This window comes from Penicillium maclennaniae, assembly GCF_028827695.1.
Source record: "Penicillium maclennaniae strain IBT 15551 chromosome Unknown utg000007l:1.0-4884863.0:1.0-4888362.0, whole genome shotgun sequence".
Taxonomy (NCBI): Eukaryota; Fungi; Ascomycota; class Eurotiomycetes; order Eurotiales; family Aspergillaceae; genus Penicillium; species Penicillium maclennaniae.
In genome coordinates, this window is record NW_026623219.1 from 3040257 (window position 1) to 3056211 (window position 15955).

Genomic DNA, 15955 nt, shown 5'->3' on the forward strand with positions numbered 1-15955 from the left:
GGGACAAAGGGGGGGCGCAGTTTCAGATGCCAAACCCAAGGCTGTCTTAACTTTATTCGCGCAATGAAGTAGGTAAGTAGGTAAGTCGGTAAGTCGGTACCTCAAGAAGGCCCTGGGAATGGCGAATAGATTACGGCAATACCCACCTCGTATCCCCACGCCCACCACGGACCAAGTTGTCATCTGGGTTGGCCCAGGTGGGTCGATGGGCCGCTGGGCTTGTTGAGGTCGTAATGTGGGGGTTGGCGATTGTTTTTCCAAGGCAATCGCAATTTCAAAGCACTTAGGTTCGGTTGCCAACCTAACCTTTCCTTGTCCTATCACCGCAACTTGCTAAAAATACCCTGGTCCTTATGGCCACTGGTATTACACAGTTCCGACTTGGGTGTACCTCCTCCCCTTTTTTCCTTTTTTTTTTTTTTCTCTCTCTTGTCCAGTTGTATTTTCTTTTCATTTCCTAGAATTTCTTTCTTTATTATATTCTTTTGTACAAGAATCCTGACGACGATGCTTGACGACTAGGGCGGGGGCCCTCTGTGAGCGCGCCGGTTGACCATTCTTGTCTTACAATTCCGACAGAGCAATGCAAAAGTCGCTTCCAACGAAGTACCTTAAGTAACTCGCAGGAAACCACCCAAAGGGTACCACCCCCGGTACCTGAGGTACACTAAAAAATAATCATGAATAATAATAATAATAATAATAATAATAATTAAATGAAAAAGAAATTTCCCATTTCCCAGTTCCCATTTTCTTTAAAAAATAAATAAAATAAAATAAAATAATTGCCCTTGTACGGTCCTATCCGCGCCGTTATTTCCCTTCCCAGAGCCTTCTCTTCGCTGCCCTTCATCAAAGGCCCATAGTATGACTTGAGCCCTCTTTCCCCCCTCCCCTCCCTCTCCTTCGTTCATCGTTCTTCCCCCTCTTCTATATCACTCGATTATGCCCCGGGCTCGTCGAAGCATCCAGGCTATTCCTCCGGCCTGACCAGGACCATCCCGGGCTACTTATCTGCCCCGAGACCTCCCTTCCTTTCCCTTATCTCCACGTCGCCTACCCGCGACCCGCTTTCCCCGCAACCGTGCGTTGTTTCGTGAATAGCTTCCAGTCATGGCTCCTGGCAGTGCTCGCGACTTCAACTGCTCGTGGGAGCATTGTGGCAAGGTATGTTCCATGTTCCGGTGTTTACCGCACGACGTGCTCATGTTCTTCCGCATCTGACTCGGGTTTCCAGTCTTTCAATCGCAAGTCAGACCTCTGTCGCCATTATCGCATCCACACGAATGAGCGACCATATCACTGCACGGTGAAGGACTGCAACAAGAGTTTCATCCAGCGTAGCGCTCTGACCGTGCATTCACGAACTCACACTGGCGAAAAGCCTCATGTCTGTGACCATGAGGGCTGCCAAAAGGCATTCTCAGATGTAAGCTCACCTCGACACCCCGGTCGCGATTTTTCCACCCACTGACATGAATAGTCCTCGAGTTTAGCCCGTCATCGGCGAATTCATACGGGTAAACGACCATATATTTGCCAGGAACCAACCTGTGAGCGAAGGTAAGCAAGCCACTGATCGCATTGAGACCAAAAAAGCTCACCCTGGAGCCATCACAGCTTCTGTCGCAAGACCACCCTGACGAAACACCAACACCGTTCGCATCCCCGGGCTCCTTGACACGACCATCCTCGGAAGACGCCGTCTCAGAGCATTCGTATCAACACCCGACCCCGGTGACCGTCTCAATACCCAACGCGCACGAACAGTATCTCCTGGCGCAGCAGCCTTACTATCCGAACTCCGCGACACCCAACCACGAGTTCTACTCCCCACAAAGCGTTCCGATGGGCCAGGTACCCGGCCAGGTTCCTGTGCACGAAAACGCACCGATTGTGACGCAGAACGTCCCTGTTACCTCTGCGATGAACATGACACACGCGCAGCACCCACAACAACACCATCACCACCAATCGACGCATCCGCAGCAACACCAGCAACAACACCAGCACCAGCAACAACAACAACAACAGCAGTATATGCAGATGATGCAGCCGCGCTATGATCCAAGCCCGCGCCCCAACTACATGCCCCCCGAGTATCACCAACCGCCGTTCTCGGGCCACCAGCTGCCAGAGGGACAGCCAATGATGGTGGGATACCATCCTAATTTTCAGTACAAACCCCCAACTGCCCGGATCTTGAACCAAGCGGAGGGGACTGACTGGGGTTTTCTGGGGGTAGGATAAGAGGAGATTTCGCATAGATTATGGAGGAAACTTTCTGGTGCGATTTATGCCCGTCACGACTTTGCTATATTCCCCGATATCCCCCCCCCCCCAATCTATTGATTCGATCGAGAATTTCGAGACCTTCGCATATCGTCTTTACTATGCGCTCTGGTCCATTTTTGGTTTCTGTTATTTTTTCTTTTTCCTTTTCCTCTTTCTTTCTCTTCAGTTCTTTCCCGGCTTAATGGGCGCTTTCTTTCTGGATTCCCCCGTCATCTTGGTTCTGCTTGTCTCATTTAAAAGGAGAAGGGAGGGCGTTTATCCCTACATCTGTTGATTTCTTATCTTATGATTTCCACTTTCTTCTTTGATGGTCTGATTCTTTGATACCTGGTATGAGATGTGATTTTCGAATTTTATTTACTGAGACCTCCCAATGTCAACGAGATACGAAGAATCCCCTTACAGAGTGACAGAGGGTTCGCATAAGAAATACAACTTTCTATTTTCAAATCCCAGTCTTATCAAAGCTTACCTCGCAGTATAACGAAGTCACCTTGAATTTGAATCCGGTGGGAAATTTAATCTCCATGAATAGACTTCCCTGATAGGCATAGATACGACCTAGTCCCAGAGCAGCCCCATTCCACGAAACCACGATAGTCCTTAGATACCACGGAAACCCGCCCAGAACCAGCCCAGGAGCCCGGGCTTGGCAAGGTTGAGCTGATATTATCCCCAGGCAAGGCCCCGAAACGGGAAAAAAAAAGCACGCCTTGATCAGCCAAAGGATGCATGGCATGCATGACTCGTGGCTTGTTAGTCCCTATTTCCCGAATACCAAGGGCCAAGCCAAGACCATGGCGAAATTATCGACTCTCTAAAACTACGCGCTGAATCTTGCTTTCGTCTGTCATTCGCGCGCTCGCTTTCGCTTACGAACAAGGGGGCGCCTTATTTTCCCTTTTTTTTTTTTTTTCTCTCCTTTTTCGGGGGAGAGGGTTTCCCCCCACCTCTCCCCTACCCTTGCGTCCAACAGGGTTGAGCTGGGTGTTTTTCCTCTCTCTCTTCCTTCCGAGAGCCCGAATGATTTACCTTTTACGTTCGTGTTGGTTGATTTTGCTATTTTTTTATATTTTTTTTTCTGCTTTTCTTCTTTTCTTTTTTCGATTTCATATCCATCTTACTAGGGAGATATGCAAAATTAAGTGGAGCCAGGTTGGATGGTCTAGCATGTGTCGCCTTTACGCTAGACGCGATGACGCAAGGTGACAAGGCTGGCTCGCTTTCGTTCCTTTTTGTCATTCTAGGCTCATTGTCATATGAAAGACGGTCTTTCAAAATTACCAAAATTCCTCGGTTAACTCGCGGAGAATTTTTTTTTTTCTTGTTCTTTGTTCTTGTTTACTATGTTACGGTTGCGACCTAGGTTATGCACATGTGTATTCGTGTGAAGTAATATCCCGGAGCGCTGACTGGATTGCCACCTAGGTCGAAAATCTGTCCGATCAACGGTACATAGCGAGTTTTTTAATCTACGGACTTTGCGAGGCTCGCCGATTTTTTTCTCTCTGGATATCTTGCGTGGCGATACCACACCACGCTGCATCGCAACCTTGTGAGACATGGCGCCATGTTTCTATTAGGTTAGGAAAGTCGTCGATGACATGAGAAATAATCTACGAGCGTCCGGCTAGTCGAGGATGTACATCCTGGGCTGTTCCTTTTGTGTTCCTTGTCTTTTCTTTTTTTTTTCCGTTCATAGTCTATCTCCAAAATTATGCGACTGAACAGGCTGAATTATTTCTATTTGTTGTTTGTTCTTTTTTTTTGGTCCTATTTTCGATGATCTAATTATTTGAATTCTAATTTTGAGCATATCGACGATCGGTGAGGACGTGCGTAGGGAGAAGATTTCCGTGTCCGATCGTTTCTTCTCTAGTTCAAGATTTGCAGATCGAAGCGATAGCGAGTTGCTTACTCCTTGTCGGATGATGAAGCTCCGCCCTAATGCAAATACCTGCTTTTCTACGTGTCCCGAAATGAAACCGCGTGGACACGGAGTCTTCGGACTCTGGCGGGAGTCACTAAGAAAAGTCAGAAAGCCGGAAAGCCAGAAAGTCAGGACAGGTAGATCCTGAAATGGCAGCCTCGGGCTTTCGGGAGCGGGGAAGCTGAATAGAGGCGTTGGTCTTCTTGACCTGGATTATTACAGATGACACGGCTCGGGTGACGGCGCCCAGCCTGCCCTGTGATGGCGTTTGTTGCCTTTGCCCCAACGTAGGTGCCAGTCGTGAACTTTCTGAAGGTTGGTGGTTGAGGCTGAAGGGAGTTCCCCACACCCGCGTTTAAGGAGCGGCCTGAGCTGCTGCGATGCTTCAACGTAGATCCCCTGTATGCTCCATCTCTGTTCTGCTGCTGAGGTTGAGATATGACGCCCTGGCTGAGAAGATACCCCGAACTGGGGCTGGACAAGTAGACAGGATATCTGCGACACCCGGCATTCACTAGCACACCGCTTCGGAGACATGCCGAAGAGCAACCTCGCAGCGATGGACCTGCTGCTGAGCGGAAACCATTATGCTCTTGCTCATCAACATTTGATCACCCAATAGAACCCCCTCGTTCAATCCATCTGGAGACCGGGATCTCTATGGTTGAGATGAGAGTGTGAAGGTGCCAAGAATCATCGAGCTTAAAGGGGGGAAGAGGGAGTAGGCGGTCTACGGTCGCTATACACGATCTAGACCGCGGCGAAGCCCAGCCCCTCGGAGGGCATCAAGGTCAACCGGAAGACCGGAATGCCATCAGCATCAATGTGGAATGTTCACCGAGCTCAATGGTAAAAGGCATCGTGATGAATCCATATTATGATCTTAGGACCGAACTATCGGCGTGATCGTCGGTGCATGCCATGAGCCTGGGAAATGAGAGACCGACCCGACAAGCGAAGCTGTTATCCCTGCCAACTTCCATTCTGAGTATTAGCAGTGGCAGCGGTGGATATGAAGCTGGTTTCACGCCAACCTCTATAGCGCCGCCACGTCAATCTCGAATACAACTTTCCGTTGCCAGCAACTGGGAAGGAAATCATGCCAGCATGAGTCCGGGTAAACAATGAGAACGAGAGATGGAAACAGAAAAAAAAAAAATCGGTTACAAGCAAAGCCAGCCACATGAGAACGCACAGGATCATCGCCATTTCTGCACTAGCAATCACTTCGCAAGTCGGGGCGGTGGGATCCCTACTCCGACGACAATATAATTACATCCTGGAAAATCATCGCGTGCGGCCCTTTCGCGATCTCGGGCGATCTCGAGTCTCTTCTTCACCGAGGCTGATTTGAGGGCCCCTCCCATGGCCAAGCCGCTGCTAACCCCCGTCGCGACCAAACAGGGAGGTGACGGCGATTTACGAGCGATCGGATCGAGGGCGAATCATCTTCGGCCCTCTCCGTTTTTTAGCTGCATGTTGCCATTGCGGCGGGATTGAGGCTGGAAAATGGTCTTTGTGCTGGGGTTGGGAATATGTGTAGGAACCGATTTTCTCTGCCTTCTGGCAGAGTCTATATTTGCTCCGTGGTACCCTGGAGTGCTTGGTTTCTTTTGGTGGAAGGGAAGCCTGATGTTCTTTCAGCACGGCTACGAATAGGGGATGGTGTCCAGGCTAGCAATGTGTGGAGATTAGTTCCAGCGGGAAACGGGGGCCTCCCAAAAACCGTTTCCCAGCGCGGTGTGGGTGGTGGACACTTCAGTACTGGGGGCCGCCAGTCGAGCAAGGATGGCCCCTGGTGCGTTGGTCGGCGATGAAACATGGAGCCGAGCAGAACCATGACGACACGCTGTCACATCGTATCAGAGGCCGAGTGTCATGGGCACTTAATCTCAGGCGCCGAGCTCGGTCGCTTGTCGTTGGCGCGCTGTGGGGCAGTGGAGAAGGAGGCTGTCGAGAATGCATAATTTGCTTCCATTTGATGAATGGGCGTGCCTATTATGGTAGGAAGTTCGCATGCGCCGATCGGATTGTTCAATCTATCTGAGCCTGAAGAGCACCGCGGACACAGCGTCACACGACAGAGAGAAGACACGATTGGTACCGATGTGCAGGGCGCATGGAGCTAACCGTGAAAGCTCTGATTTTCCGACCAGATGGGTGTTTAATTGATGCGGCCAGGGGAACACGAGCGAGCGCGTAACGATCTGTCGAATGATCGTCGGGGACCACGCTAAGGTTAGATGGAAGAAGCTGGTCATGTTCGGAGATGACAACCTCCAATCCCAAGCTTTCGATTTCCAAGGAAAGAAGCTTGGGCCCTGGGGACGTTGGAGCAGTCGGGGAACACAGAGTGGTGGGTGCGTTTCTTCCAGTTAGAAATCGAGGGAATGTCACTAGTGTAATATCCGGGTATTACACTGCGGAGTACGCTACTCGACCGTTCCCGAGACGGGGCCCACTTAGGACTGGAGGGGGTCCATCGCTTGCATCCAGGTTCCTGGAACGACGGGGGCGATGTATGCCCTTGTACTGTATTGCATGTCTGGTAAAAGTGCCATTGTGCCTGTACCAAAGTAGGATGTGGTTGGTCCCAGGGGTCCAGGTCGTAGGTCATTCTCATAGGCGCATGAAGCCACTTTCTATGGGTCCTCCCAATTACAGGACACTTTCGGGTCTCTTGTCCCTTTTGTTCTCACACACCGGTGACAGACAAGGAATGCATTCTCCAGATCAGGAAAAGTGACTGGCAGCTCAAAATTGACTGGGAGGGTGGAAACAAGGGTGAAGGTGGCAAGCAGCGGATGTCGTGTATCACGAAAAGCCAGTGAGACGAGATGACACCTCGTCATGGGCTTCCAGGCAAGGACAACTCGCTTCAAAGCTCGGTCGATCTGGCCAGGGACATGCATCCATGAAGTTGAGGCTAGACAGAAGAAACAAGCTTTGTGGGTTGAAGCCAGGGCTCCCGTCATGTCAAAGGAACAGAATACGAAACACGAAATATCAGTTCTGAATCCGGCAGGCCAAGTAATGTCTTTTTTTTTATATTTTTTTTACCGTTCAGGAAAATACGAGCGATCGTCAGTGATTAGAACCGATGCTCTTGCCCCCTTGGGACTGGTGGTGTATCGCGGCTCAGGCCGAACCCAAACTCTCACGGTAACTCTATTGTTCCGGTAATTTCACTCTTTGGACATCCTGGGTCATCTTTGAACTGTGAGGCTCTCTTTCGCCCCCAATCTCAACGTGGAGCATAAATGGTTCAACGGAGCGCAGTGGCACCGGAGATAGGCGACAGGCCATAGGCGATATCGCCGTCGAATTCAGCCCTGGTCTAGACGAGCCTGGTATAGAAATAATAGTTCACCGATCGTCAGGAGGTAATCTCAGGAGGTAATCTCGGGAGGTAAATCTTAGGAGGTAAATCTTAGGAGGTAAATCTTAGGAGGTAATCTCAGGAGGTAAATCTTAAGAGGTAAATCTCAGGAGGTAATCTCAGGAGGTAATCTTAGGTAATCTCAGGAGGTAAATCTTAGGAGGTCAATCTTTGGAGGTCAATCTTTGGAGGTCAATCTTTGGAGGTCAATCTTTGGAGGCAATCTTTGGGGGAAACTAAGGCCATTGGGGAAGGCAGTCTTCGGGGAGAGCGAACACTAAGAGGGGCCCAGGTGAAGCGGAGCTGGAAATGTCATATTATCGGCAAAGTCGCTACCCCAACTGGGGGGGCATTATCCTTGAGAGTCATGATCACGGTGGACAAGTGGATCTAATTCCCGAACTCTAGTACCCAGCGTATCCAAAGTCCGCCAAAGTCCACCAAAGTCAAGCGCGAACCGAGTGGGTAATCATACAGCTAAGCCGGATCTAGCAAATCTAGACGAGTTGCTCTCTCATGGCGTGGGCCCTCCGATTTAGTTGCAAATCTCCCGCATGGTCACTGGCTCGGGCAGTGGAAGTAGTCGACTTGGCGTGTACTCGTGTTTGTATTTCCAGATACACAGTACGCTGTATTGGTGGCGGGCCTGACAGCTTCGCATTCGTATAGCATAGATTGCGGTATACTTCACCTGCCCATTTTGGCAACCTCCGTGGGGAGATGGACGTTGCATTAGACGTAATGCTTCGGCAACCGAGACTAAGGACGGTCAATGAAGAGAACAAGCTTGCAGAGGAATGATGAAGGGGAAAGAGAAGAACCGGCAGGGGGAAGGAGACTTGGGCTCCCCGGCATGCATGGAAACACCTAATGCCGTACTGCTTTGTTCTAGAGTATCCATCGACTAGCAGATTTCCACCTTAGGTGCATATCTCTCATTTACTGTCAAGGAGTGGTCGTAATTCAATCAATGCCATTTGTTCTGCCAAGCCCTCGTTGCGCTTTTGGAAGGCCATTTTGACTCTTCATGCTGAAAGACCATCTTGTATCAATCTCCTCCTAGGTTCGTTGAATTCCCCCGCAGCGGATCAAGTTTGCACTTCACTGAGGAAGATGAGTAAGACACAGGATGCATACGCAATGATGCCACCGATTGTGAGGACCATAAACTACACTGAATTACGGACGACAATTTGTCAGGATTTATACTTCAGCTTGATGAAGCATAGACACAACCAAGAGCCTACAACCTGCTGACAGCCACAAGCCCAACGGAAATGCCAATGAAATTTCATTCTATACGCTTCGCTCTGTCCTAACAAGCCCGCTCAACTTGGAAATGCAAGCAGCCCAGCGCTGACATCAAATCTATTCATCCTGGATAGCAACTTCATCCTCCCACTTGGCCGTCCCCGCCTTACGCGCACGCTTGATGACACGCTCAATACCATCCAGACCCATCTTGAGCACATCCATCTTCGGGCCATAGCTCAAACGAACAAAGTGGTGGCAAGGACTATCAAACAAGTCACGACGCTTAGCCGGGTTCAAATCGAAGAAGATACCAGGCACAACGATGACCTTCTCAGTCAGCAGAGCATTGAAGAAGTTCAAACCATCGGAAATGTTCGCCTCCTTCGGCAGAGGCGGGTCGAGCGAAGTTAGGTCAAGCCAGATGTAGAAGGTAGCCTGGGGCACATCCTTCATGCGGAATCCGATTTCGTGAAGACGCTTCAGAACGAAGTCGCGCTTCTCACGGAAGTGGTGCTGCAGGGCCTTCATCTCAGTGCGGACTAGCGAGGGCTCGAGCATGGGAATGGCGGCTTCCTGGAAGGGTACGTTGGCGCCTCCATCCAGGTATGAGCCGGCGGAGCCAAGGGCATCGATGAATTCCTTGGGTCCAACGACCCAGGCGATACGCCAACCGGGAAGACGGAAGCGCTTGGTCATACCGTCAATCAAGAGGACGTCTGCAGGATTAGTTAGTGATTAAGGCCTTGAAGTAGGGTTGGAGGGATGACAGACCATCCTGATTGACATCGACGACGTGCTCGGCTCCACTGATGGTGCTGCCGTCGCAGTCGGAGGCATAGTTGTAGCCGCCGTAGAACTCATCTAGAATGAGAGTGGCGCGGTCCCGGCAAATGTCCTGGATCTCCGCCAGCTCATCGTGCGACACGAAGTGACCAGTGGGGTTACGAGGATTCGAGGTAAGCAGTACCTGCGTACCACGGGCAATCTCCTCGGCAATCTTGTTGGGGTGGATGTGATAATGGTCGTCTTGAGCCAGGGGAATGGGAATGGGGGCGATCTGAAGGTTCCCTGTCAGCATTCTCGATCCCGCAACCCACCCAAAAAGCGATAAAACGTACGTTCTTGAACAGACTCAACATCTCCGAGTACGCGGAGTAGTCGGGAATGGGGAAAGACAGGTACGAGTTGCCCAAAATGGCAGCAATACGAATCAAACCAGCACGGCCACCGGGCACAATGCACACATTTTCCCAAGTATACTGGCTCTCCTTTCCTTGACGGTAGTGATCATTATACAGACGTGCGACAGCCGCGCGCAATGGCTTGATACCAGCGGTCGGGCCGTACTCCCGAGCAGCCGAAGTAATCGGGATCGACGTCGGGCGGGGGAAGCTGCCTTCTATCTCGTCGTCGGCCTCAGGAGCACCCTGACCAAGGTTGGCCCAGGCGGAGGGGTCTTCTGCATAGCCATGTTCGGAAGCTCGCTCTGTGCACCAGACGACGCCGGTGGATGCACGGGAGGCGTCGAGGCCGGCGTGGGGACGGTGGCCCTCGTGTGCGGTACGGAACTGGCGATGAGTCTCGGAGGCAAGTTCTGATTGATCGGGACGTTAGCCCGGAGATATTGAATGTCTTGCAGGGATATGTAGATCATACCGTTGTCAGACAAGCCCTTGCTTTGTGAGAAGCGGCGGGTGGAGGGGCGCAAAATGCTAACGCGGCGGCCGGAGAACGACATTCTTGGCTGTCACAATGTGGCTGGTGTGGCTTAGAATCAAGACTTGTATGATGGACAATTTGCTTCCCTGGGGCGCAGAAAGGGAATTTTTTCGAAAGCGAAAAAGGGGGAAGCGCACTAGGAAAAGAATTGATGAGGTGGCTCTGGTTCCTGAGACGCTGGGCCACGATTCGGTGAGAGCACCGGCTGTTCTGCGCCGAAATTCCTGTTTTAACAGCCAAATCGGGCACTGCATCGCCAGAAGTCGATTTGAATACCGCATCCCAGTTCGAACCAGAATATGGCGTTAGGGCCACGTACGTTTCCTGTACTATTGGAAAGAAAATGATTGGTATGGTCCAAATAAACCTGTGGTAGCTCCTATACTTCAGCCGTGCCAACCGGTATCAACAGCCGATCTTCCCGGAAGAGTCACGGCATTCCGATCCGAAAGATAGCGAGAGACATAACTACGATGAGAACCTTTGAAATAGATGTCAATGAATTTCGAGTCGAGACATCCATGCAAGGCCCCAAAACGTACTGAATCCAAAAACAAGTATGCATACGTGAAGGTGCTTCATACGTTCGTGGACATTGAAGAGAAAGACAGAGATCAATAGCAGTCATCATTCGCTCCCGCCAGAGTATTCCCGAGGAACGGAATATGAAAGGGGTCCTTCCAAAACAAAAAGACCTGTCACCTCTCGACGCCGTGCCGCGATCATCTCGTTATGCAGTTGTAATGCCCTCGCCTAAGACGCCAGAGTTCTACCACATGAAGACCATGATGGCCTGGTGGAAGGACGAATGATGATAAGAAGAGGGGTATGACAAAGATGGTGCAGCTCTCCAGGAATAAACAATCAACAAAACCAAGCCAAACCAGTTGGGGTGAAAGGGGGTGAAAGGGGGAACAAGCGCTAGGGCGATGCAAAGAGATAGCAGACCGATGATCGTAAGAGGCTCCCAGCGAGAGAAGCTAAAGAGGTTCAAACTTTCACGGCCAAAGAAACAGACACGATTCGTGGGAGGATCTATCTAGTCGACCACCTGGCAGTAGAGCTGGATTTCACCAACTAATCCCTTCGCGAGCATGTCGCGGTGTTGCTCCCGCCATTCCATAAATGCAAGTTGTACGGCCTCGTCGCTGTCAATGGTGACAAAATCGCCATCTTCGTCCCGGTATCGCAAGCGCACGGTTTTGTTACCAATAGATCGGTTGGTGAAACGAGCCAGCTTAGCATCCACGCGATCCGTCAGGGAACGGAAGAGAATGTTAGTCGCAATCACTAGCGTGACATAGTTATCCTCAAAGTTCACCTTCGCTTTGAGTTGTGTTGGCATGTACGGGTCAATCTCCTCTAGTCCTTCTTCCTGGGTCAAGGGAGATGTGGCCGGATCTGAGAGTTGGCCCGAGCCACGAGCGTCATTATACTCTGGTTCGGTGAAATGTGTTGTGTGGACAGGAGGTTCGGTGAAATGTGTTGTGTGGACAGGAGGAGGCTGTGTGCGTAGAGGAAGTTGACTTGTAGGAGAGTTGTTCTGGCTTCGATTGACCGGGGCCTTCATGTTCGCCATGTGGGCGGGAATCGGGGGCACCGGAACATTGTCTACAGTCTGCATGGTGTGCACTCCCATATACCGACGTGTCTCAGGCGGTCCATTGATATTATTATGGATATCAGGGCTGCTGGCAGAACGCATGCGCTGGGCAGTGCCATTTGCAGAGGGGAGTTCCATGGGATCCAGACATAGGAGGCAATGAGGGACGTTGAGCAGATCGTCCATTGGTTGGGGGAGGATAGTAACCCGTCGGGGTTGAGCCATCTCGGGAGGTGCCGCGGGACAAGGCAGGCGCAGTGTAGCGATGGGCTTCCTCGTTCCAAACGGACGATGCCCCTGTCGAGTTTGTATTTTGACGTCCGAAAGAGAATCCGGATTGGGAACTAGATCGGGTGGATGGGGTTTCAGTCGGCGAGAAATATGAATTCATGTTGTTGCGGTCACCGGGCGACATATTGCCAGGTAATTGGGTATGCACGGTGAGTGAAGGATCGGCCCCTCCAAAGCGGGTTCGACCATTTGAGTGAGGACCAGAGTTGGTACTGCCACCGGTGGCAGACCGAGTTCTGAGACTGGTGCTGGAGGCATTTCGACTCATTGTGAATTCAGAATGATACTGTCCATCTCGCCCGACATCATCTTGATCATACTCTGCCTGGTAAGGATTGGGCATGTGGGCCACCATCCCCTCCATGTATGTGAATTCGCTGTCAGAGGTACCAGTGTTTCGAAGTGTGCGACGTTCTGATTGAATTGTCCGCTGGGTGTCAATGTCTTTGTACCAATTCTTCATGGTATCTTCATTAGAGTAGCGGATGATGAAGTTATCAACAACACCCGGATCGCCTTTCCAGAAGATCTGAATACGATAGAGGCCAGGTTTCTGAAGGCAGACGATGTCCGTGACATTTGCCATGTAGATGCGGCCTTTCAATTGAAGACGGGGCTTTCCTTTACCTATGAGGGTGGGCTTGTCTTTGTTCATCATAAGCTTGGTCTTCTGTTTGTTCGGGTTGATGTCCTTGCAACACAGAAGAATGCGCTCGAATAAAAAGATGTGATACTGGAAATCATGTCAGCGCGGCTCGTTTCCACGTCTCGTGCGAGCACTGGACCGTGCCATCGTCGTCGTACCTCTCTCTCATTGTCCTTGCCACTGTCTCCCTTGACCACGGCGAATGTGCCAAAGCGAAGCAGATCACCAAAAGCGTCCATCTTCAGAGTCTTCCAGTCATCGACTCGCTCTGATAAATCTACCACTGCCGCAGCCAAATGCTCCTTGTGGATTGCCTCATTGGCGAAATCTAGCACATTCTGAATGGTATTGATGGCATGGGTGATATCGGCCTGAAGTTGCTCATCTTCCAATTGCTTGCGAAGCTCCTATGAATAGAAAACGCATTAATTTCGAATAAAGACATGTGGAGACTTGAATGAACTTACCGACAACATAAGCGGGTACCTAGTTAAGCGCTGGAAAGGCTTAACGAAGAATCCGTTCAGTGTCTTTGGTTGCGCAACCATTTGTTGAAGGTCTATATGACGCGGAGCCACCTTGATTTTGTCCCACTCCTTGAGGCAGACTTCGTCGCACCGCATCTGATTTGCGATGAAAGGTTCATACTGTCGGAAGGCTTCTTCGTGAGAGGCAAAGAGGCTGCCCCAATTTTGCATATCCTCCGGCAGGGCGTAGTGTTGCTCCATTCGAATCAAGAATCGCTGCGCAAAGTCCAAGAGGTTGTTAAGGTTCAGGAAAATTTGATGACTCGCATCCCCGGTCAGTGCTCCTGTCTCCTCCAACTCCTTCTTCAATGCCTGCAAATTTTGGAGATGGTGAACGTAGTCGCGCTCTGTTTCCAAAAGCTCCTTCAGGATATGTTCCCGCTTGGTGAGCTTCACGTTTGCTTGCACACCGGCCGGCGCGTCTGCCACGGACGGACGCTTCAACTGGCCTTGCATCTCGAGTATGTCCACCACACGATTCACCATTTTGATGACCTTGATGAAACCAGTTGTACTCTCACCATATAGATCCGTGATCAGGAAGCAATCTTGCTGGGGGAAGGCTAGGTCCTGTAGACATGCCTGCAAAAACTTGAAGGTTGCCGCTTTCGGTCGTTTCGCTTCGGGGACTTTGGCAGGGTCGACAATAAGCTCATCTTCCGGACCAGAAGCATTGTAGATGCTGAGTAGCGGGTACCCAGCCCGGAGACAGTTCCACAACGAAGACACAGGATCGGTGTTACCCCGTTCGCGATCCTCCTCAGCCATCTCCTGCAGAAAAGGTTCGAAGCTGGGGACTTCTGAGAGCCGCCTCTTCAAGTTGACACAACTCTGATAGATTGATTCCCCACCACGCCGGTTGATGATGTTATCCTCGGCGACCGGAGCGCCGCTCATTGCTGCGGAGTCGATCATCTTCGTTTACCTCGACCGAGTAAATGAGTCAGACCAGCCAGGCTCAGATCAAAACAAATCTGCACAGCAGACTTAGAATATATAGTAATCGAAGGGAGCGACGAGTGTCGAGCAGACGGGACGCCGACCATGAATTGCTGGCGATTCGGATGGTCGAGCGAATGTAGGCTGCGCGACGCAGGAACAAGTGCGGTTGTATGCCGTAAGATAAGGCGCAATTTGCCACCTCTTTCTGGGTCACAATGAATGGCGGTGTGGTATATATACAGGGAAAATTCCCCGCGGGATAACCACGATCTGAGGGTTAATATGAACAGACAGAATATCAAAAACGCGCCGCCACTTTCCGTCGAAAGGGAGGGAGGACAGTTGAAGTATTTCCCGACACCGACAGTGGACGAGACCCAATCGATGGGTCTGGAGAGGTCTTTCAGAGACCACGCTGCGGCCGGGCAAGCGTGTGGAATGAGAAAGATGGAAACCCCCCCTAGTTCGGAAGGTTAGAGCCCGGTCACTAGGACTCTCGACAGACTCGAAATAGGAAGGAAGAATCGACTTCCGAAGGCGAGCTGGACGACCCGAAGGGAGCAGAAGTTGAGAGGGGTGTAGAGGCGAAGATGGAATGAGATGGCGGGATGGGGAGAAAGGAGAGGGTGAGCGGAAGGAGGGCTGTTCAGTTTCCTGATAGGGTTTAGCGCGTGTTCCATCGGGCGGTGGGATGTGGAGAGGGGCACGAGTCCACTCTACCTGAGACGAGAGATCTATACCGTGAAACCGGTAGAATCAGGGCTAGCCCACGCTAGTGACACTGAGTAGGACAATCAAAGTAGCGATGGACCACAAAAGCCTCTTCCTCTAGTCAGATTTGGCGTGGAACAGCCCTTGAACCGTAAATGTGTATTCCGTAAAAACGATCCATCATTAGCTTAAGTAGATCATCTTCGATCTCTATACCAGTGTCGTTGCCATATTCAGTTATCGGCCTTCCAAAAAGGTATCCCACATGTCTTTGTACATGCCTATCTACTGAGACAAATCCTATAAACAAATCGAGAATCGACCAAGTATGCGGGGGGTTCACTAAACTCACTGCTAGGAGAATTAAGAGAGAATGATCTCTCCGGGATGTATTGTATATTTTGCACCTTGCGTTCGTTCCATACATTCTCCCAGCGCTTTTCTCAAGGTTATCGTTGTTGATTGTACATACTTCGCCTGCCCTCCCGTTGACCACGTGATCCGCAGGCCATTCCAGTGCCTACATTGCTCTCTCTGAGCGGCATGTTTTTTGTTATTTCTCAACTCGGAAGTAGTTGTTCTTCAGTCGATCAGCCTCCCCTAATCCTGTCCTCGACCTATCGCATCTGATGTGTTGCGCCCTCTTGCCTTCCGATCT

The 15955-nt window shown here is 50.8% G+C and overlaps 3 protein-coding genes across 3 annotated transcripts; 1 reads left to right on the top strand and 2 right to left on the bottom strand.

The window, feature by feature from the left end:
• Positions 1-1113: 1113 nt before the first annotated feature.
• On the top strand, positions 1114-2250 carry N7477_008352 (putative C2H2 finger domain protein; the record flags this gene model as incomplete). Its single annotated transcript, XM_056970015.1, has 4 exons — positions 1114-1167; positions 1238-1429; positions 1484-1563; positions 1590-2250. The coding sequence occupies 4 exons, from the start codon at positions 1114-1116 to the stop codon at positions 2248-2250; spliced, it is 987 nt and encodes a 328-aa protein (XP_056820047.1).
• A 6722-nt stretch (positions 2251-8972) lies between these two features.
• On the bottom strand, positions 8973-10596 carry N7477_008353 (pyridoxal phosphate-dependent aminotransferase; the record flags this gene model as incomplete). Its single annotated transcript, XM_056970016.1, has 4 exons — positions 8973-9574; positions 9630-9915; positions 9977-10452; positions 10515-10596. 4 exons carry the CDS (start codon positions 10594-10596, stop codon positions 8973-8975), a joined length of 1446 nt encoding a protein of 481 aa, XP_056820048.1.
• A 1020-nt stretch (positions 10597-11616) lies between these two features.
• Positions 11617-14559, bottom strand: N7477_008354 (Rho family guanine nucleotide exchange factor CDC24; the record flags this gene model as incomplete). The annotated part of the gene is made up of 4 exons (XM_056970017.1): positions 11617-12524; positions 12586-13204; positions 13276-13524; positions 13585-14559. The coding sequence occupies 4 exons, from the start codon at positions 14557-14559 to the stop codon at positions 11617-11619; spliced, it is 2751 nt and encodes a 916-aa protein (XP_056820049.1).
• Positions 14560-15955: the final 1396 nt, after the last annotated feature.